A 20,605-nucleotide genomic window follows, 5' to 3' on the forward strand; every position below is an offset into this window, starting at 1 on the left:
CCTGTCAGTGAAAACTAACGGCCCAACAATAAATGAGTGGGGAGGAGATCAACTGTACGTGTGAAAAGAAATAGAACCTACATAATGACTCACTCGGGCTGTCGCAGGCTCATAAATCAGCTGCAGTTGCTCAGTGGAGCCTTTCTCCGTCTCACGTTCACCCACAGCCTCCAACAGACACCTGTCCACAGTCAGGCCCGACTTCACTGGCTGGCACTCGTCTTCCATTAGGCCTGATCTCCGTCACGGACTGGAAAGGGGCGGAGTGTGGGTCAGCGGCAGCGCCGGCGTCGGGATCAGTGCAGCGAGGGAGACGCGGAGGATGGAACTGTGTGAAGGAATGCGGCTTTTCAAGCGGCCCTTTGATTTAGCGGTCGCGGCGCCTGCTGTGACTCAGTCTGGCTCCAACGCCGCGGAGATCACGCAGACGTTCATCCTGCAGTCTGCATTTTCTGCCCAGCGTGTGTGAAGGCGAGAGCTTCCCTGGGTACAAAGGTGGCTACGCCTCGAACCCATGGAGTTACTGTGTGCTGTGCAGTTATTAGTAGTGGGAAAATGCAGAACAAATACATGAAGTGTAGCTAGTATTATATTGAAATCTAGGGTTTATTAGTGTTTATGTTTTCCCCTTCTTTCTGCTTTTTATGCCTCTGACTGTATAGTTTTGCTGTTGTTGTTGTTGTTGTTGTTGTTGTTGTTGTTGTTGTTGTTGTTGTTGTTGTTGTTGTTGTTGTTGTTGTTGTTGTTGTTGTTGTTGTTGTTGTTGTTGTTGTTGTTGTTGTTGTTGTCGTTGTCGTTGTCGTTGTTGTTGTTGTTTTCTCTTTTCTCCGTCTCCTCACCTTCCACAGACATTTTCTTGTGCCTACGTAATGTTTTAACAAACTATTGTTTGGTTGCCGTTATATATGTAACTACAGAAAGTTGTGTTTGTGTCAGCGTCATGAAGATTTTTAACCGAACTTAGTTTCTTCCAAACCGACGTGTCAGGATGTGGCAGCATGGAACAACTTTCCATGACTGTGTCTTGGTTTGGGGAGTCCCTGCACCACGGTCTCTGTCTCAACTTATGGAAAATCTGAAATCCTTTTATTACATTTGATATCAGACGTACATAAGAAGCAGTTTCAGCCTTTTTCCGCTTGCAACAAAAGCATTTTTCCATTTCATTTGATGGTGTCTGTATCTTCAGAGGCATTTTATGTGCGTAGACGTTCAGCGCTCTCAGTCAAAGTGTTTGCTCAGGACTCTGCTCACCGGGGTCAATGCAAACTGATGCGGCACTCCGCTTCGCTCCTTCCCGTTTCCATCTCATCTGCGTCTCATTGAAGTCGTGCCAAACATACAGAGTAACGGTGGAGAGGCCCGTGTGCTGGCTGAGGGTGCGAAGCCCCACGTGATACGACAGGGTGTGCGCGTGTTCAGACCCCCGGGTCGAGAATCTGCCGGCCTCCAACCCAGAAACACCGCCCGACCTGTGTGTCTGGTAAAGTGTGAGCATCAATAGGAGCCTTGTGTTATCAGGCCTGGAGCCCCTTCCACCACTCTCACTGTGATTGAAATGTAAATCAAAAGCGTCATGAAGTCCGCGGTGTCAGCCAAGCGCAGAAATAAGAACAGGCTCTTTCATTTGGGAAATGACAGCTCTCGTTTGCTGTGATTTTTTCCATAATTACTTCAATGCTGAGAAACTGTTGACAAAAAGCGGAACAGCTGGGATCAATGACGTTTTCTTTGGGTATTAAACAATGCTCCTACTCTAACATTTACTTCATTTCAACATGGTGAGAGCAAAAGTTCTGCACATGAATAGTGGACAATGGCAGCACCTTATCCTGACAGCTAGCAGTTCAACACATCCTGAGTTTATAACGGTTCTGGTTCTGGTTCTGGTTCTATTTCACTCTGCATCCAACTAAAAGCGCGCGGCAGCTGTAGAGCTTTTCACTGTTTTCTTATAAAGATTAATTTCTGGGTCAGTTACATTGGAATGTGAATAATAATGGATTTGTCACGATGTGATCATGTTTCAAATCAAAGTGGAGGAATGAAAGACACAGTGGTGGAATCGAGTCCACCCCTATTTCTTATAGTTCATGACTCACGGTGTCTGCGGAGGTGTTTTATTTTCTCGCTGACTTTCCTCAACCTCATTTTCCTCGTCTGATTGTTTGAAGCTGAAAGACATATGACAAAAAAAACGGAGGTGGATGGCAATTAGCTCTCAAGCAATGAAGCGAGGCTACAGCTCGCAGCTACAGCAGAAGCCGTAGTCGCACGGGGAGGTATAAGGTTCGGCTCAGGCCCATCTGATGGACGTCAGGGAGTAACCTGAAGCGGGACGCCTCCGCTGTGACATGTCAGGAGGAAGCACCTAAAGGCTGAGGGTGGACGGAAACAAAGGCCGGGACACCGATACTGGGAAGTTCCTGTGTCCACAGCCTTGAGGGACATCCACACTTTTCTTTCCCAGGCTGAGACGTCCGTGCAACTCAGACACTAAAAATTAAAGTCTTTGCTTCCTTTGCCGTCCGAGGTGGTCCTTTTTCCTAAGGTGGCATGAATGTGGTTTAGACATTCACTCGTCTTCATTATTTCATTTAAAGCCTGATTTTGTATTCAGGTTTAAACAGTCATAACGTATTTCTCAAACTAGTGTGTTTATTATAAACAAATGCTTCTAATACGTTTTAATAATGTAAAAATGACAAAATCGACCAGCAGCCTGTTTTATACAAGCTTTATTTACAACGTCACGTCCACGTCCTGCAGCGTAGGAAGCACTTCATCATAGACTGAATGCTCTCACTCCTAAATGACCTTAAGTGACTCTTCCTCTAGCGTCACATAAACTATATACATAGTGTGTTTGTATACAAGCGGTAGAAAACTTGGCAAATGGAAGGTAGTTGCTACTTCAACGAGTGAAAGAAAAAGATTTCTGATGAGTAGAAAATACTGCAAACACTGCACACGTCACAGATTCTGCGCCGTCAACAGCCGTGTGTTCGTCCCTTTAGTCGCTCGCTCACAGTGCAGTCCGCAGTCAGTAACATTAGGCTCTCATCAGCTTATGGATTCTAAAAGGAACAGCCTCGTGCCATTCTTTCCTTCTTTATCAAAATGACAATTATTAAAACCTGAAAAAGGGTCAAACTGACTTATTTTAGACTTTCTTGCTCTATGGATGTGTTCCATTACTTACAGATTTCTTATCAAACCCAACCAGGTAATGTAACTCAGGTCAGACTGGAGGTGCTAACGGCAGGTGGTTCACAACAAAAGCTAAAAACAAGTAAAGAACTGGACACAGGATGCCACCGCTTTACTTATTCCACAAAATGAAACTTTATCGCTCACATCTGGAGGTGAAATATACACGATACCCAACCAGGAAGTCTGACCGCTCATTCTGTTCTTTGTTAAAGTCGGGTTTATGCTGTAAAGTCAGACCGACAGCAGCTACTGTCATTTTAAACACTGGTAATAATCACACTAGGGTCACAGCATATTCACGTTACTGTTGAACTGCTTATCAGAAGATGTTCACTGTTGACATGCAGGTATCTCAGTACTGTTTGTTTTTTTCACCCTGGAGGTGAATGTAATCTTGCACTCGTCTCCTGTTTACACAGAACAAGCTTTGTGTCATTATTGTTCAACCGAAACACTGTCTCTCCTTTCGTTGAGTAAGACAAGCATTAATTAGGATGTTGACGCTGTCTGGAAACATCACATCCTTCGTAGTAGATGATGATGATGGAATACTACAAAAAATGTAACACTGCTGTACAAGTGGCAAAAGAATAAATAAGCTGTTAACATAAAAACGCAGAACATGAATTAAACCAAAGATAGACGATATAATAATTAAAAGTAATACAGGTTAAAAACAGAACAAAAGCCCTCATTAAGCCTTTCAACACAAAACACTTCATGAAAGAAGTTCAACATCTCAGACATCATGTCTATTAATAACATTAATGTGCCTTTAAACTACATTATACAAAAGGCACTAGATTGGAGGATTCAATCATCTCTCATGTAGTTAGGTATGTCAATAATATACATATACTCCCAGGTTAAAATGTGACCTTTTTTGTAAACATCCTTTTAATATCCTCTGGAAATAAAATGTGAATAAGACATGTATTATAAAAGCTACACAGCCTGCACAGTAAACTAGGTCCCTGTTACTTGAACTAGCATGGTTAAAGTACTTCATCGTGTGCTATAGTGTACTCCCTCAATAGTCTGAATAAGATAGCAATCAAATACAACACAGCTGATGCCACAAATGTATATTAAATAGGGAGACATCTAGATTAGGCTTAAAAAGGGCTTCTGTCCTGCATGAATGCACATTTGTAACAGATGATATTTATTTCAAATACTTGTCATCCTATGCTGCTACTGCAAATCGACCTAAAAACCTACGGCCAAACACTGCGACGCCTCTCCAGCTGTTCATCTGCTAAAACTCACTGTGCTCCATAATACTTGGTTAAAAGAAGCCGTCTAGGAACGTGAGGACAGGCTGGACAGCGCCACCGCAGGAGGTAAACACTGGAGTTCAAAACGGGAACCGATGCTTCTGTTTTTCTGTTTTGCCGGCTGATTTGCAGACGACACCTCTTGCATAATTTCTCACTTTGATGCCAGTTCTTACCAACACAGTAAATAAAAACTGGCGTGGAAATACGTCATTAATGCATCCTGAAATAGCCCAGCGAGGTCAAGTTGTACACAGGGACTGCAGGCATCATAGGTTGACTATACTGCAAAGTTCTGCCTGTGTCCCGGTATTTGTAACAGTTAAGGTTCAACAGTAACACAATTAATGCATGGAAGCACAGGCAGGCATGTCCATGAAGACAAAGGGAGGAGAAATGGAGGACAGATGACAGGGTAACAAAGAGCATTAAAACAAAAGGATTAAGGAGCCGAGAGGGTGGGAAAGAGTTTAAGTGGGGGAAAGAGAGCGAGGGTTTTCTTTTTCCGAGCTCATTCCTCCTCGGGCTCGTCTGGAGGTCACAATGCACGACACTGCAGAGGGTTGTTAGTGCTCATGCGGCGGCTGGGTGCGCTGGTTATTTGCAGGCTCGAGCCAATGCAAAGTCATGCAAACAGTAGGCAGGCAGGCAGTTCATGCATGGAGCGCCTCAGCCTTGGCCCGGCCAGACCACTGCTGGGAGAGTCATGCAGGGACATTGCTGTTGGAGGAGGGAAAAAAAGATAATGGTCAGACGAGAGGGCAGGTTAGCTTAAGGCTCTGACCCTGAGACAAACAAAGAGGTATCATCATGTTAGAGGACGAACGCAATGGGTTAAAGGAAGCTTGAGATTCCTGAATGGACAGGGACAGTACTTGGTTTACTGCAATGCTAGTTAACAGATTCCTATTAAAGTAGGAATAATTTATCTTCTGCTTAGTGTGGGACGGGGAACTGACAGTGCTGCCATGATAAAATGACCCACAACAGTAATTCATACAGTACATTTAACACTATGGCACATGGGGTTTTGTCTGAGACAGCTGGGTGAGTGATGGTAGACATTACCATCTCCTTTGCCTAAAAGTGGCTCTTAAAAAATCTTTTTTTTCCAGGTAAAATACCATTTATAAATATTGCTGTCCTATTAGAGCACATTCGTTTAGCAAGCAACACGACCACGTATGAGGACTACTCATCTTCCTATGGTTCAGATGGACACTATAAAACAAGGACACTGCAAACGGTCCCCAAATAAACAACAGAAACACAGACACGTGTAACTGAAACTTGCCGATAACCCACTTAAAGCTATACAAGAATTAAGACAAATAATCAGGACAGAAAATCTGTTTCCAGTGAAACAGATACGGGACGAAAAATCTGTCAACTCCAAAAAAAAGAAGAAGAAAAAAAGCAAGACTTGAATATAATAACAGGTAGAGATGTGCATGAATACTGCATTCAACAGACTGAGCAGCTGAAGATGCTGCTCTTCTCTGCCTCGCAAAATCCAGACTACCTGTCTGGCAAAAAACATGCCACAGGGTACAGGTTCAGGAAGGTCAGTGGTTAAAAGGGGAAGGGGGAAGCAAATGTTTGCTTTTGGAGTGATTAGTCAGACCCTATTAAAAGAAATCATCAGAGGAGTCAGGGTAAAAAAATGCTTAGCCAGGAAGAAACAAGTGGTGCAAGAGTTTGGGCTGTCTTGCCTGGCATCTCTACCTCATGGATCTGATCGAGAAGAAAAAAAGGTGAATCAACATGGAGAATGCAGGAAAACAAGAACTTTCCATTAGAAATGAATGGAAATAATGTGCCTCAGAAAGGCACGTGTGCTGCGTCTGAGTTCAGGGCCCTGTGCGGAAGCCTGCCACTGCCCCTTTCTGCCCTGCTGCCATCTACCTGGCGGTAGCTTGCTGGACGTGGCCGGGGTAGGTGCGGCGCGTGTTGGTGGCTTGTCTCTGCCGAGCCAGGAAGGACTGACCCGGCCCGGTGTTGGCGAGCCGGTCCTCGGCCGCCTTCTTCTGCAGAGACATGCCCTGAGAGAGGACACAGGGAAACAGCAGGGGAGAATTAAAGATCCACTCCACCAATCTTTATACCTGAGACGTGGCAATTTCATAGAGTAGTCTCTGCTGCCCTCTACTGGCTACGGAGCCGGAGTGCATGACTTGTGGACATCAGCTTTATTTAAACACAATTAGCGAAATAATAAACAATTTATCTGTTTTGCAGAGCTTCAGTTGATGCTTTCAGGCCGTGTCCTTCTTACCATATTGTACCAGGCGGACACAATCAGTTTCTCCTCGTAATCTCTCTGCGTCTTTGTTTTGTCCATCTCTTTCTAACAACACAAAAACATAAGCAATGTAAGAAACCTATAAATTTTCACTATTGTTTAAATTATTTTCCTCTAAACTGAAGGCCTGATTACCTCTAGCGAGTGTAACATCCGCTCCTTCTCCTGGAGCTGGTTCTTTAGCGCCTGGACCTCTGGACCCGAACCCTGGTTCTGCTTAGGATCCAGTGTCCGGATCACCTGCAGGGAACACATGCGTTGACTAACCGGTACTTAAAGCAAGTTGATCCATCTGTGCTTCAAAACAACACTCACACTCTTGGCTTTCTCCAGGTATTTCTTATATCTCTCCTCCATCTGTTTCATGTCATCGTCTTTCTTCTTCAGGGCCTCTTCCAGCTCCTCCACTCGTTGGCCTGAGGAGGAACAATAACAATTTGAAACCCTCCTATTCTATGCTATGCTCTTAAATGACCAAAGACAAATACACAAACAAATTACAAGTGCACTTTAAAAGTGAAAGAACATGGCTACAAACTCACATGTGTTGCTGTATTTAGGCTCCATCTCATCAATTAAAGCATTTTTCTTCAATAACTCGATGTTTAACTCTTGAAGTTTCTCCCTTAAGAAAACAAAAGGAAAATGTCAAGTGCTTTGTGGAAATAAATGTGTTGTTGTTATTTCTTGGTCCCTTAGTGATTTACATACATGTGCTCTTCATATTTCTTCTTCAGGATGGAAGACTGAAAAAGACAAATTAGGATTTAGTTTAACAAACCTTCTATGGTTTCCCCAAATAAAATAATGTTAAAGCAGAAATGTGCAGTATTTATATCTTCACATAGGTTTAATCAAACTACTAAGCAAAACACAGAACAATTAATACTACAATTAATAATAATGTCATGAAGCGGCGTGACTTACTATGCTTCTCTACTTCTAACAAATGAACAGTTTACCTGCTAAATCTCAACATTTACAAAAGCTACAGCAGCAGCTTGTGTGTAACAACTCAAATTGAGAAGTTTCATAAAGGCCTCTAACATCCACAACACAACCCTAAAATGTTTTCCATTCTTCTATTGCTGAGTTGTTACACAGTTGTCTACAAAGGAACACTGGTATACTTACAATAGTCTGACAGGTGTGAGCATTATTTAAGAAGAACAAGGGATTTAGTGACCGATATGAATCAAAGATTTGTCAGATGTGAATAGTCTTCATGACTTACATCATCTGCTTTGGAGCCCTGTTCTTGAAGATTCTTCTGTAGCTCCTCTACCTGACTCTGCTCCTCCATCAGGCGCTGATTGATTAACCTAGGTAACAGGAGCATTGAATGAGGCAGGGAACTTCAACTTCACACACTCAAAGACACACACAGACACAGACACACGAAAATGGAAACTGACCCAACACAGGAAAACACACGACCGCAGTGAACTCACCTGTTCTCTGTCTCCAGTTCACTTTTCCTCCTATTGGCATCCTCCAGTAAACTCTGCAACAGTGCAATCTTCTCATTGTCGGATCCCTCCTGGGCCAACTTCAACATCTTGTTCTCATGTTGAAGGCGAATCAAATGTTCTCTGTAAAAACAAAGAAAAAAAGTACATTTTAAATTCAATTTCCTTAAATTTAGCTAGTGTTGAGTGATCGGGATAGGGTTAACTGAAGTAACATTCTCTGTTTAAATAAGTTGCTTTAGAGAATTAAGATTTAAAATGTAAATCCACATTCACAAGTGTTAACAACATTCCACCTTACTGCAGCACTTTAAGCTGCCAGCAGGAAACATAGGCCTGTTGGAAGGCAGCGCTCAGGCTGACGCAACTCACTCTCAACTGTTACATAAGTTGCAGGAGAGACGGCTCTCCAAAGACCAATCCACAGAAACAGGAGGAGAAAGCTAGAAACTATCAGACTGCAAAGTGAGCAGACATAATACATGCATGCACACACACGGGCACGCGGAGTCGTACCGAATCTCTGGAGTGGTGATCTCAGCAGCAAGCGAATCAGAGCCGTCGTTGCTCGCTAAGGGGAAAAGACCTGAGCAAACAGACAGACAGAACCATAATTATAGGGTCAATATTTAAGCTTGATAAGCACATTACTGACATGGACAGTTTAGTTCTCAGAGTTGGTGGTTGGGCTCTCTGACAGAGACACAGCTTTGACTTCACGCAGGATGAGCTGAGATTTCATTCACTCTGTCTAGATTCAAAGTCTGATTCATATACAGACGTTAGCTCATTTTGATTATCTCTGAAAAGAAACAACACAACTACCCTTATCTTACCTGATGTGAGTTGTCCCTCCTGAGCTTGAACACAATGCAGCTCCTCAATGGTCTCCTTCAGAGAGTCCCTCTCCGTCCGCATACGCTAAGAATACGGACACAAAAGTGTAAATTAGTAAAACAGAACAGGAAACAACAATATAAAAGGGCTGGGAACATGTGCGATGTGATATTTATCGTTTTTACTGTCAGGAAAGCAGCACAGTTGACCAAATGTCTGATACTCACATCTTTTTCCTTTTGCAGAGAGTCCACTTTCTCTTTGACACGTTTGTACTCAAACTCCATCTTGTCGGCTTTTTTAGACTCCTCCGACAGCCTGTTCTGCAGCTCAACCACCTATGAACAAAACAGAGATGATACAGACACAACAAACACTTAATCTTAGACTGAAAGTGAAGAAAAACAAACAAAAAATATTAATAATAATAATAATGTTTTGCTCCGGCTGCTCCGTCGTGTACCTGTCTTTTGTACGTCTCCAACTGGGCCTTGGCAGCGTTGGCCTTTCGTAGATCTTCTTCCAAACTAACGTTGGTCTGCATCAATACTGTGTTCTTCTCCTCCATGAGCTTATTCTGGAAAAGAAAACAGAAATGTAAGCTTAGTGTGGCGGAACTCTTCTCACATGCCAGGTACCGGGTTCAGCACTTTTCGTAAACACTAAAACAAATAAAGAGTCTACCTGTCTCCTCAGGAGCCCCATGTCCTCCAGTTTCTTTTTGTAGTGTTCCACTGTGGCCTCCAGCTTTGACACTTTATCTGAGGAATGCCTGGAAGGAAACCAACAGGCAGGTTCTTTTTAAAATCATCACTTCATATAACATAAACTTGGATTTGGCTCCTGTTTTCTTTTGCGTTTACGGTTACCTGAGAACATCCATCTCATCCTTCAGAGACTGGGCTTCATCCGCCAGAGATGTGAGCTCTTCATTCTGTGACTTTACATCCAAGAGTTCCTTTTCAAGCTCCTCGCACCGGATTCGGTAGTCATCTTTTGCTGCCTCCAACCTAAAAAAAGAATTAGAAATAAAGTTGTATATTTCAATCCATTTTTAAACAACTTTAACTTTTATTAAAGCAAAATAATAACCATCTAAACCATGTGCTTCCAACCTGAACGTTTCCTCCTGTAGTTGCTCCAGCTGTGTCTGCAGCTGGAGATGCCTGCGTCCGGCAGGGCTGTTTATGTCCTCTATGGAGTCAGACTGGTTGAGTCTCTCCATCATGACCTGGTTTTCTGCTAGCAAACTGCTCTTCTCCTCTTGCAGCGCTGCAACCTGTGTGGAACGGTGGCAAGTGGCGAGAAAGAAAGGAAATATGGGAGAAGGAGAGAAAAGTGATGGAGGAGATGGAATAAATGTTAACAGAAAAGGGGAACAGAGAAGGAATAACAGATTAAACATAGCAGGAAAATCTTCTTAAACAGCATTTAATTCAACAGGTTATTGACAATGACTGCAGCATTTATTTGTAACAAAGCACACGGACACAAACCAAACGTGTTTCAAAAAGGCAAACCAACAAAGAGGGCTCCATTTGGTTTGTCTTCTCACTGTGGTAGACACGGAATCCAATTCCACACAAAAGCAAAGCAGAAGCTGCTGGGTTTTATTCTGATGTAGTAACGAGAAACTAATAACACGACAAATGTGTCAACCTAGTGTTTGTGTAAACAGAAAATACACACATTTCAGGATGGTTATTAAAAGTAGGACTTAATACGCTAGGATGTTAAGCTGAAATATTAAACTCCGACTATATATTCCATTCCAGACGTTTGTGGCTTGTATTCTTTATTTATTTATTATTTAAAAGACTAAGATTAACGACTAATTCCTACTATCATCCTAAAATAAAGCTGTGGGAAGCATGAAACACAACAAAGTAATAAGGCAGGAGGTTAAAAGTGAAGGGGGACATCTGACACAACCACACAAGACCATAGTTGTGGCTGGTGTGCCCCGGGTGGACCACGTGTATACGTGTGCACAAACATTTGTGCACCAACGTGTACACACGCATGCACACACAATCAGGCGAGGGTAAATCTGGATTCCAAAGGGGGAATGCTGGTGCAAGCAGACTGAAAAGAGATCCAGTAGTATTAGACACGGCACACGACAGTTACAGAAGAGAGAGACAGAAAGAAAGGAAGATTTGGATTTACCCTCTCTTCTAGCTCATTAAACTCTAACCTCAGTCTATCACGGTCCTCCTGGACATGGAGGGCCTTCAAAGCAAGGCACAAAGTATTATAACAGTCAGAGAATAGGAGTCAGCGGAGAGCAAGTAAGCCTTTAAATTACAGCTCTATTTTTACCATTGGCAGAAATACTGTTCTAGTTTATAAAGATTTACTTAAAGATGTGTTCAAGGCTACAATTTTATAAAGTTATGTTGCAATAGGGCAAAGAAGAAGCTGCTGCCATAAAACATTTCCTTGGGATCTTTTGTTTGGTCTCAGGAATTAATAATATTAATATTATTATGAGAGTATGGCAAAGAATATAGCATCAATAGCACCTCAGACCCAAACATTATTATCAGGACTGCATCACGCGTCACTGAAGAGTTGCAAACAGGCTTTGCCAAGGTGCCATGGAGTGAGTGACAGCAGGTAGAGGCCTGTAACTCGTGCATAAACCCACTTGCGGTGAACGTAGGGGGATTATTAGTGTGTGAAGCCAACCTGCATGTCAAGCTCACGGCATCGCTGAGCGATCTCTTCCTTTGTAGCTAAAGCATCGTTCAGCTCCTCCACTGTCTTCTTCAGCTGAAAACAGAAACAACACAACCAATTCATAAACCAGATTTGATGTTTGAGAGACACGCATTTAGAGCCCCCAACTAAACAAAACAAATGTCTGGAGCTTTTTGAGGCAGTTTGTGGACAGTAACAATAGTGTGAGATGACGTGTTTTATGTTTGCGAGCTGTTTTGCTGGTGGAGTCCAAAGATTGTGATAGAACAGTTGACAAACGTCTCTATACCTGTCTGTCCAGATCCACATACGAGTCACTTCCTCCCGTCACTGGGGTCTCTTTACTCATCAGCTGCAGAAACACACACTGGGAGGTTAACACTGGGACCTACAGCTGCTACTAGAAAACCCAAATTATCCCTGATAAAAAGAAAGAATCTGGCTGAATTCTATCCTGACAAAAACAGCAAAGCAGGGATAATTATCATTGATGAAATGAAGTGAAGCACCTCTTGGATCGCAGTCATAACGACATGTTGCACCGATTCCTCCATCATCATTATGGTCTGGATGTATTCTGGAGGATACAGAACAGTTGATTGTGTATTAAAGAGCAATGTTTATTTTTTTTGGATCAATTTCCCAATCATGAGTGTGTGAAATGCACCTTGTTTCTGTTCACAGTTGACGGCACATCCCAGTATAAGCTGCAGCATCCTCCCCAGCTCAGCTGCGTCCGAGTGTTCTCCAATAAGGTTAACGTCTGGTAGCGTGAAGTCATTGATGTGCTGGCCTAGAATCTGGAAAAGGGCAAAAGATTGTATAACAATCAAAGTAAGGATTTATTTATTTATGTTATTTTTATGTTATATGTTCTTACAATGGGCTGGTCTTACCTCTTGGTTATAGTCAAGGATGCCTTTCAAAATTTTCTTTAGATTGCTGACCTGAAACAAGAAATAAATTATGCAAATGTTGCCAATACTGTAAAAAAACATATAAAAAATGTAATCCACATTTTAACATTCCATTAATGATTACTCATAATAAACATGTATTTTACTTTATGGGCATGCCAGCAAGCACTGGATCAAGACATTTATTTACACTTGGGGGAAGTAAGCTGTCACATAAGCCAATGGGCTAAAACAAACTTCCTTATTCAATTAAGCAATTAATTGATGATCCTCACCTTTAATCTCCAGTTGTCCCCAACCTCTGGCTTGATTCTACTAATCCAAGTGTCACTGAAATAGACTATATCTCTAAAAAAACAGACAAAACAAGAGGAAGTGAAAGCGTGGAGTTACTTTTGTTAATAAGCACAGCACAATTAATATCAACCATTCAGGTAAAAGTACCGTAAGGACAACTTACATTTTCTGTAGAGCTTGGGCCATGACAACCCCACTCGTCAAGTCTTCTACCGTCTTGCATGGAGCCTCCACTCCAAACGTCTGGATCTAAACATCACAGACACACACCATGAGTGAAAGGAACAACATCACTCAACGCACACGTTTAACACCTGATCACATATTCCACAACTTTAACACCTGACTCTTCTCCTGCATTAAAGTACTCGCTTGTCAGGTCAGAAATCTGACACGTAGATGGTACATTCTTCCTCTGGTGGATCACTATGGGACATGCTACAGAAAACTTTCAATAGGAAGCTGAGGCACATACTGTTGAAAGGTTTCTCAGCGTTACTTGTCATCATGAGTGACATCATTTCTGTCACTATTTTCAGATTTCCAAATCCGTTTTCTCCCTTCGCTGTTACCACTTTTTCTTTTTAACTTTCGTAATATTCCTCTGGTCTGTTGCCCAGACAGAAGAGGATTTTTTTTCATGCCGAAGGCAGAAAAAAAACACAAGGCAGCAGTTGGATAAGAAAAATGTGGCTGCAGATCCTTCCTTCCTTCTTATTTTACATTTATGTCGCTGGGTATCATGACAACAAACCTGGCTACCTGACTAACTCATGTGTTTGCAGTAACTTCTGTCAAAATGCACGACTGTGGTGAACTCTCCTAACTAAATGTGTCAGCCTGAATAAGTTCCTCCGGTCATGTCTGTAAACAAGACATCCGACACTATTCACAGCATGAGACACGGCACATGTCACATTGAAGGGAAACAGAACCGCACAGGATACTAAATTAAGTTCTAAATAATTAATGACATAGTAGATGAAGCTGCACCTTTACTGAAGTTTTTAAAACATTGTAGCCCTTTTCTGTGATGCAACATTATCTTGTAAAGTTGGTTAAATGCTTATTAGCAGAGCTTAGACATAGCTTAAATCTATAATGGAAAACAGGATAAAACCTTGTTATGGACATACAGATTATGTACAGCAGCAGGAAAACAGTTTATTCCAAAGACCTGCGTGTCATTAACCAAACTACAAGTCAGAGGGAATTGAAACAAGTCAAATGTCACGGTAGATGACTATTGGGACATATAATTCTGAACAGGCTTCACCACAGCAATGCTTGGTCTGCATCATTTCCCTTTGCAGGAAAAGCTTGGCAGGAAAGAAACTATAGGATGAGCCACAACATCACAGTCCTAATGTCCACCACTACACACTCACAGATCTGTTTTGTGCCTGATGTGGAAGGTTAACGTGGAAACAAAAAGCCATGTGAGCTCTGGATTCTAGTTAAGCACGCTTTGTGTTGTTCCACAGTCGTAATCCACAGAATCTGCTTCACAGATGAGAAAGAGTCGAGTTCCACTGAAACAAGCTTAAGGGGCACTGCCACATTTACAGTGGGGAGAAAACAATCACTACAACACACTGACACCCTTTGTTTATAATTGTAAATTGTGACATAAGCCCGAGTTAAAGGAAAACTTCACTGATTTTAAATGGGGGTTGACCAAAAGGATCTGGGGTAGTATTTAAGAATGAAGGGACACTCAGATTGCTCCATATTTTCTATGCGGAGAAATTATCATTTATGCCTCTGAAACAGGCCAGAGGCCTTTTTGCCTTGGGCTCACACACTACAACTAGTGCTTTAAATGATCATTTCTCTGCATAGATAATATGGAGGAATCTGAGTGTCCCTTCATTATTAAATACTACCAAGATTGTTTTGGTCAACCCCACTGAAAATCTGTGAAGTTTTCCTTTAATGTATTATACAAACAGTTTCACATTTCAAACAAACAGGGGAGTAAAAAGGAAATCCACGCCTACCGCTCTGTGGAAAGACGTGGAAATGGAGACAATCCAACTTTGGAAAAGATTGTGTCGCAGCCCTGGGACTAAAAAATGAGCTACACATGAACTCAATGAATGTCGCTAGTGTCTGAAACAATAAATACTTAACATCACAGCTGACCTGATGTTGATTACTGGGTTGTGATGTTAGATGAGTGAAGTAGAGCTGCAGGTACACACTGCATATCCTCCCATATCTCCCTATTCTTGTTATTTTAATATTGACTCATCTTTCACACAGCACATCTGTTAGACATGCTTAATTACAGTCAATACACGTGGAAAACACAATGTTTAGAACTGTAGCTCCACAGCAACTTATGTGGAGCAGCTACTGCTCAGCAAAGCATCTCAACTACAATCAATGATTTTGAAGAAACAAACTATGGTAATATGAATGGGCAGATTATGCACTGAAGCCATACATTTTAAAGTGCTCCTTTTCCTTGTTCGCGAGACAAATCTAATCCAGGCATGAGCACATGACTATGTATGTGACATCGCTCATACTGCTGCCACTTAATACTCCATCTTAGCCAATCCATTCATAATTCTGTTTAAGATGAGTGACCTACATGTGGTATCAGTAACATCTGTAGGGCTCAGTCAGACATCGAGGTTCTCCGCTGCATAAAAACTGCCATAAGCATAATATGGGCGCGTGGTGGCTGTCAAGGTTCCACGGCTCCATTTGGGCAGCTTTATCCCAGCCTTAACCAGACAGCTGCAAAATAACTATGGAAACACGCACCACACGGCGGTTGCCAGTTGGGGGCTTTATTTTGAAATCTGACTGTAAAGATTTGGGTTGTAATGTGCGTTTTTACATGCAGGAACGCGGAAGGGAGACACGTAATGATACACGGGGCAACAATGACAAGAATTCAGACTCGAGGCAGACACCGTGTCGGCAGCGTCATAGGTTCCACCCGGAGAACAAATAACCTTCGCGCAAAATCACTGCACGGTACCAAGGGTACTTTCTCTGCAGTTGGATCCGCCGCTAACGCCACAACACACGGCAGAGCGGTGGGAGAGTTGAGCTAGCTAAAAGTCCGTTACCACGGCGCTGTGTGGAACCGAAGTGACACTCCCGGCCGGGACGGGAGGCTCGCGCGCGGCTAGCAGGCACCACATCAGCAGCTAAAGCAAACAGCTGGCCTGTCTACGTAACCAGCGTACGAACGTGTCATTCCCCCAGCCCGCTAACGTTATCCCGTTAGCTCGCCGACCTAGCATTAGCCCTGCGCTACACTATGTAGCGTCGCCGGCGCCGACACCAGGAGCCCCGACGCTGCGTGTCCGATCACCTACCCATGTCAAGAGGCTTTCGCAGAGCTCCATTCGATCCAGAGACTCCGATGTACTCATTGTTACCTAGCCGACGCGGACTTATTGTGGCGAACGGAGCCCGAAGTTAACAGCCAGCTTCCTCCACTGCCGAGCTCTCTCTGTGGGTGTCTGCCTCGCAATCCGTCGGCCAATAGTCGGGTTCGCTGCTTCGCCGCTCCGGCGTCCACCAGACTAAAACGGGATGGGCGGAGTCTACAGCGCGCTTAAAGGAGCAATCCGGCGATTTTAGAAAATAACTCAAGAGAGAACCCTAAAATTTTCATTGTGCCATATAAAAAAACGTCTGCTCTGGATAAAGCGCCTTAGGTCAGCTTTATTGTGGTTGAGTGGTGGACTCTTCTATTATATGACGCTCCTGCGCACAATGTGCAACAGACAAGTCTTTTTATCATACTATACATTTATATTTGACTTTACGTGCTTGTCTCCAGGGCAGATTACGTCTCTGCACTGACTCAGAGTCTCGGCTAATCGGTCCTCAGCTGTAGAAGCATGTTTTCTTTTGCGTAATCAGCAAGAAGAGTAAGAAACACGAGAGCGTGACATGAGCCACGCCTTGAGGTTAGATGTAGATGATGTCTTCCACTGGCCTTCACCTGTCAAACCAAGTCAAGTTTACAGTTCATTGTTGACTCAATGCCTCCCGTTCTAACCCTCATGACCCCGAAGGCTAACTCAGGTTATACATAGCCTCAACTTCCACTTTAAACCAGCCAGTTTCAACCTGAAAGTCAAAACATTGCCTCACAGTAATGTAAAGGTAGAAGAGTGTGACTATTGACTAGCAATAGTAATTTGGTTGATGCCATTGTTGTTTTCCTTTTTCAATTCAGTACCGTTCAGTAGAGAGCAGAGCAGAGGTTTTGTCTATTCTACTTTTAAAAGTGCACTAACTATTTTTTTTAGGAATTTCTATTTGTATTTCTTAGGTAACAAAGTCAAAGCAAGGTCGGTATGCATCAAATGCGTCCTTTGCATAGCCATGTTACATACGCTTACAGCAAAGCTGAGATCTCATGAGCCCACATCTGTATGAAACTGTTTTTTTTTGCCTTAATGAATATGCATAGTCAAGAGTTACTCAAACAGCTGATCAAACAGGCTGCACTAGTCACAGTAAGACACTCCTTTGTCTGACAAGTGACAACCAACACCCAGCAGACCTTTAACATCAAATGCATATAATTAAGACCAAACATTCAATTTCACATCATTTTACAATACTGTCACCATTATGATGATTTACATTGGCAATACTGTTGTAGCAGAGTGTGATTTAAAGTAGATTTTCACATTCCTATGTATCCTTCCTTATGCTGTTTCCTCAACCATGAAAGATTCAATCTTTGAACCTGAAACAAAACTATTTACAGAGTCAAGAGTCAGAGCTCAATCTCAAATCCCTCTCCAGTGTTGGACTTAACCTAAACCAGTCTGTTGGATAATTATTCAGCCATTTGAGGCCCAGCTCATCTTTCATTGTGACCCTGCTATATAAGCAAGTGAATGTCTTCTAGCCATTCAGTCTCTGTGTAACCACCTCTCTGTACATAATAGATATGTACACAAAAAGAAGTAGGATTACAAAGAAATCGTCCATGAATCCCAGGAGTCCAAACAGCGCCTCTGGGAGGATATCCAGGGGGGAGGCCAGATAGGTGATTGCCCCAATTAAGCAAAGAAGTATTCGAATTCTGAACATCCAGAAGAGTCCACCCACAGAAAACATCTCCCTGAAGGCATGACGCAGCAGGGTGGGCACGTCTCGCAGCCTGTCCATGTACTGAAGATGCAGGGGAGAAGTCATCATTATTCTACATATATTCAACCAAACTGTACCATTACAAGTCAGTATCGCATTTTTATACTTTTATCTTTTACTACTAATTCTATAAAATTACAGAGTAGAAAGACACAAATGAATATTGTACTATAAATACTGCATAGCAAGTGGGCTGAGGTCACATTTAACTACTGCAGCTTAAATTAAGATCTGCCTTTGATGTACTCACAGATCTTGGCTGGCCTGAGAACCTGCGGTTGTAATCATTAATGTCTCTTAAAATGAGCTGAGGTTCTGCCTGGCCATCCTGGACCTGCTGAGGACCGGCGTGCTCATGAAACAGTGGGAAGAGCAATGTCACCTGGGAAAAGAATCACATCGTGGCGCAACAAGTATTTTGCTAAAAGGAAAGTACAGTGATTTAAACCTGTAATAACAAAAGCATCTGAAATATGAAACAATAATATCATGTAAGTGGGTCATAAAGACAATAAGGATAGACGGAACAGGTGAAGAACTACCACATGTTGAGAAAGTTTCTCTTAGAATAGTATAGAAATAGAATAGAAATACTTTATTGATCCCCTAAGGGAAATTACTTGTTTACTTAATGTTTATGTGTCTCTAAAAAATCTGTATTGCTACCATTTGTCTGCAGATGGGGCAGTTAATAGCACCCAACCAGGTACCATATCTCCAGTAGGCTATAATGCAGGAGCCTGGGAAGAAAAAAATGCAGAACTAAGTTTAAAACACACAACGATCAAGTCACAACTAGAGTAGCAGAACGTGTATCTTTAATAAGCTGCATCTCTACGTTACGTAAGGCAGAAAGTATAGTCTTGCTTGGTGCGTTTTACTAATATCTATAAAGTCACCATACCACAGAAAAGGTGTCCACAGTTGGTTTCCACAGGCAGAACAGCCTGCTGTAAACACACAGGACAAGACATGTCTGTGTAATACTGCTGCCTGGCTTCTGGCTGATGATTTTCATCCTGAAAGAATTCAATCCAACACATACAAATGAATTAATGTATACAATGTTTTTAAGTATAATACACAATAATTTGTAGAATAGACTGATATGAATGCTTTCTTCACTCCTGTAAAATGGGCATATAATAAGATTCTACGATTTGAAATGTGCACAGCACCTGCTCCGTTTGTAGCTGCTGCCGCACGGCTCGGACATGCTCCTGATTCTCAGGGTGGATGTTCAGCTGCTCCTGTCTGCAAGGGTTTAAACACAACAGAGACGTGGCATCGGTGTCATTAAAACCTATGTTCTTTGCTCATGTCAATGTAAACCTACAGGACGCTATGTTTTCCAAACAAACATCACCCTGCGGTGCAACTTGGTGGATGTGCTTCTTACCTACAGAGCAGCGTGAGGAGGCCGACCAGGAATGCCACACTAAGGACCACAACAAACAGGACCTGGTTGCTGATACCTTCAATGAGTGTGTCCTCATCTTTGATCAGGTAGTCCAAGTCCCCACATTGGCTGTCCTCCATCACCCACACTCATAGCCTACGACACTAAAAACATGATCAGAGTCAAACCCTGTCAGCAACTTTAAAGTAAGGATTCGTGCGTCATTTTTAGCCTTGAGCTATAAACGCAGCTTGTTTCTGCAAGTTATTCACATTTGTGAGCCTATGACTCTGAGCTTATCTTAGCTTATTCACTCTAGAGGTTAGCTAGCATTGCTAATAATAACTTCATATTCCTAAGTAACACTACTAATCCAGTCTGGTAACAACATCACGAAATATGCACAGTGGTCGTTTTTTACGTTGCTGATTGTAACATTGCATCGGGAGACGGGGTTGAGTACATACAGCTTTGTAGTCACTTCATTGCAAGCTGAGTTTAGCGTTAACCGCTAGCATAAGTAGCCTTGACTAGCTAACTTAGTGATAATGCCCTGCGAACCAGTATATGACAAGCACTGACGTTGCTAACATACGCTGGCGGTTCCGCTGCAGCGGGACAGTAGCTAGAGCTAAACACCGATCAAAGACATGTTGCTGGTGTTCTGAATCCGACATCAACCGGGACCATAGTGTCTCGTAAATCATAAACATAAATACCCCTCTGCCTGGTCAACCAAGCGCTCGGCAGTCAAAGAGTTACAGTGTGGCGCAAGAGCACAATCGTAATTTTATCCACCCACCTACGACGCAATCTATTACAGTGTGGATTTGGCACCTACCGTCAGGAAGTCCGCCCTTTACAGGCTCCAGCTGCCAAGTTGATTCACATCCCGAGACATTTCCAGGAATAACACGCCGTGTTAAGTCGTTCCGACAAGTGACGTCTTGGTTTCTTTTTCAGTAACCTGAGCGATTTGGCTTCTTGGTTTTATCAGTTTTGCGTTTTGTTTTTATTCCTCCCTTATCAGATGAAGCGCACTGGCGCCCTCC

General features: G+C 42.6%; 2 protein-coding genes across 9 annotated transcripts; both read right to left on the reverse strand.

The window, feature by feature from the left end:
- Nucleotides 1-2,722: 2,722 nt before the first annotated feature.
- hook3 (hook microtubule-tethering protein 3) lies at nt 2,723-16,549 on the reverse strand. 4 transcript variants are annotated; one of them, XM_055513302.1, is made up of 25 exons: nt 16,354-16,549; nt 13,179-13,264; nt 12,994-13,066; nt 12,698-12,748; nt 12,469-12,601; nt 12,311-12,378; nt 12,091-12,153; nt 11,790-11,873; nt 11,268-11,330; nt 10,214-10,377; nt 9,968-10,108; nt 9,783-9,870; nt 9,562-9,675; nt 9,326-9,436; nt 9,098-9,182; nt 8,778-8,847; nt 8,244-8,384; nt 8,027-8,114; nt 7,504-7,538; nt 7,335-7,417; nt 7,108-7,208; nt 6,928-7,032; nt 6,766-6,837; nt 6,396-6,532; nt 2,723-5,210 (listed from the first exon to the last, which is right to left on the reverse strand). In XM_055513302.1, exons 1-25 carry the CDS (start codon nt 16,408-16,410, stop codon nt 5,195-5,197), a joined length of 2,229 nt encoding a protein of 742 aa, XP_055369277.1. In that variant the 5' UTR covers nt 16,411-16,549; the 3' UTR covers nt 2,723-5,194. The 4 variants fall into 4 exon arrangements, with proteins under 4 accessions (XP_055369277.1, XP_055369278.1, XP_029024433.1 ...); XM_055513303.1 differs by having other exon boundaries at nt 2,723-6,224; XM_029168600.3 differs by lacking the exon at nt 11,268-11,330.
- A 1,003-nt stretch (nt 16,550-17,552) lies between these two features.
- Nucleotides 17,553-20,531, reverse strand: rnf170 (ring finger protein 170). 5 transcript variants are annotated; one of them, XM_029168606.3, is made up of 7 exons: nt 20,395-20,531; nt 19,554-19,717; nt 19,333-19,408; nt 19,059-19,173; nt 18,821-18,894; nt 18,405-18,536; nt 17,553-18,175 (listed from the first exon to the last, which is right to left on the reverse strand). In XM_029168606.3, exons 2-7 carry the CDS (start codon nt 19,691-19,693, stop codon nt 17,906-17,908), a joined length of 807 nt encoding a protein of 268 aa, XP_029024439.1. In that variant the 5' UTR covers nt 19,694-19,717; nt 20,395-20,531; the 3' UTR covers nt 17,553-17,905. The 5 variants fall into 5 exon arrangements, with proteins under 5 accessions (XP_029024439.1, XP_029024437.1, XP_029024438.1 ...); XM_029168604.2 differs by lacking the exon at nt 20,395-20,531 and adding an exon at nt 20,273-20,381; XM_029168605.2 differs by lacking the exon at nt 20,395-20,531 and adding an exon at nt 20,149-20,289.
- Between the last annotated feature and the right edge of the window lie 74 nt (nt 20,532-20,605).

Source organism: Betta splendens, chromosome 12 (genome assembly GCF_900634795.4).
Source record: "Betta splendens chromosome 12, fBetSpl5.4, whole genome shotgun sequence".
NCBI lineage: Eukaryota > Metazoa > Chordata > Actinopteri > Anabantiformes > Osphronemidae > Betta > Betta splendens.

Coding starts and splice junctions, on each gene's coding strand:
- hook3 (XM_055513302.1), bottom strand. CDS start 16,410: ATGAGTACATCGGAGTCTCTGGATCGAATGGAGCTCTGCGAAAGCCTC. Junction 13,067..13,178: donor GCCCAAGCTCTACAGAAAAT/GTAAGTTGTCCT, acceptor CTGTTTTTTTAG/AGATATAGTCTATTTCAGTG. Junction 12,602..12,697: donor TCCTTGACTATAACCAAGAG/GTAAGACCAGCC, acceptor GCCCTTTTCCAG/ATTCTAGGCCAGCACATCAA.
- rnf170 (XM_029168606.3), bottom strand. CDS start 19,693: ATGGAGGACAGCCAATGTGGGGACTTGGACTACCTGATCAAAGATGAG. Junction 19,174..19,332: donor AGCAGCTACAAACGGAGCAG/GTGCTGTGCACA, acceptor GAATTCTTTCAG/GATGAAAATCATCAGCCAGA. Junction 18,895..19,058: donor CTGTGGACACCTTTTCTGTG/GTATGGTGACTT, acceptor TTTTCTTCCCAG/GCTCCTGCATTATAGCCTAC.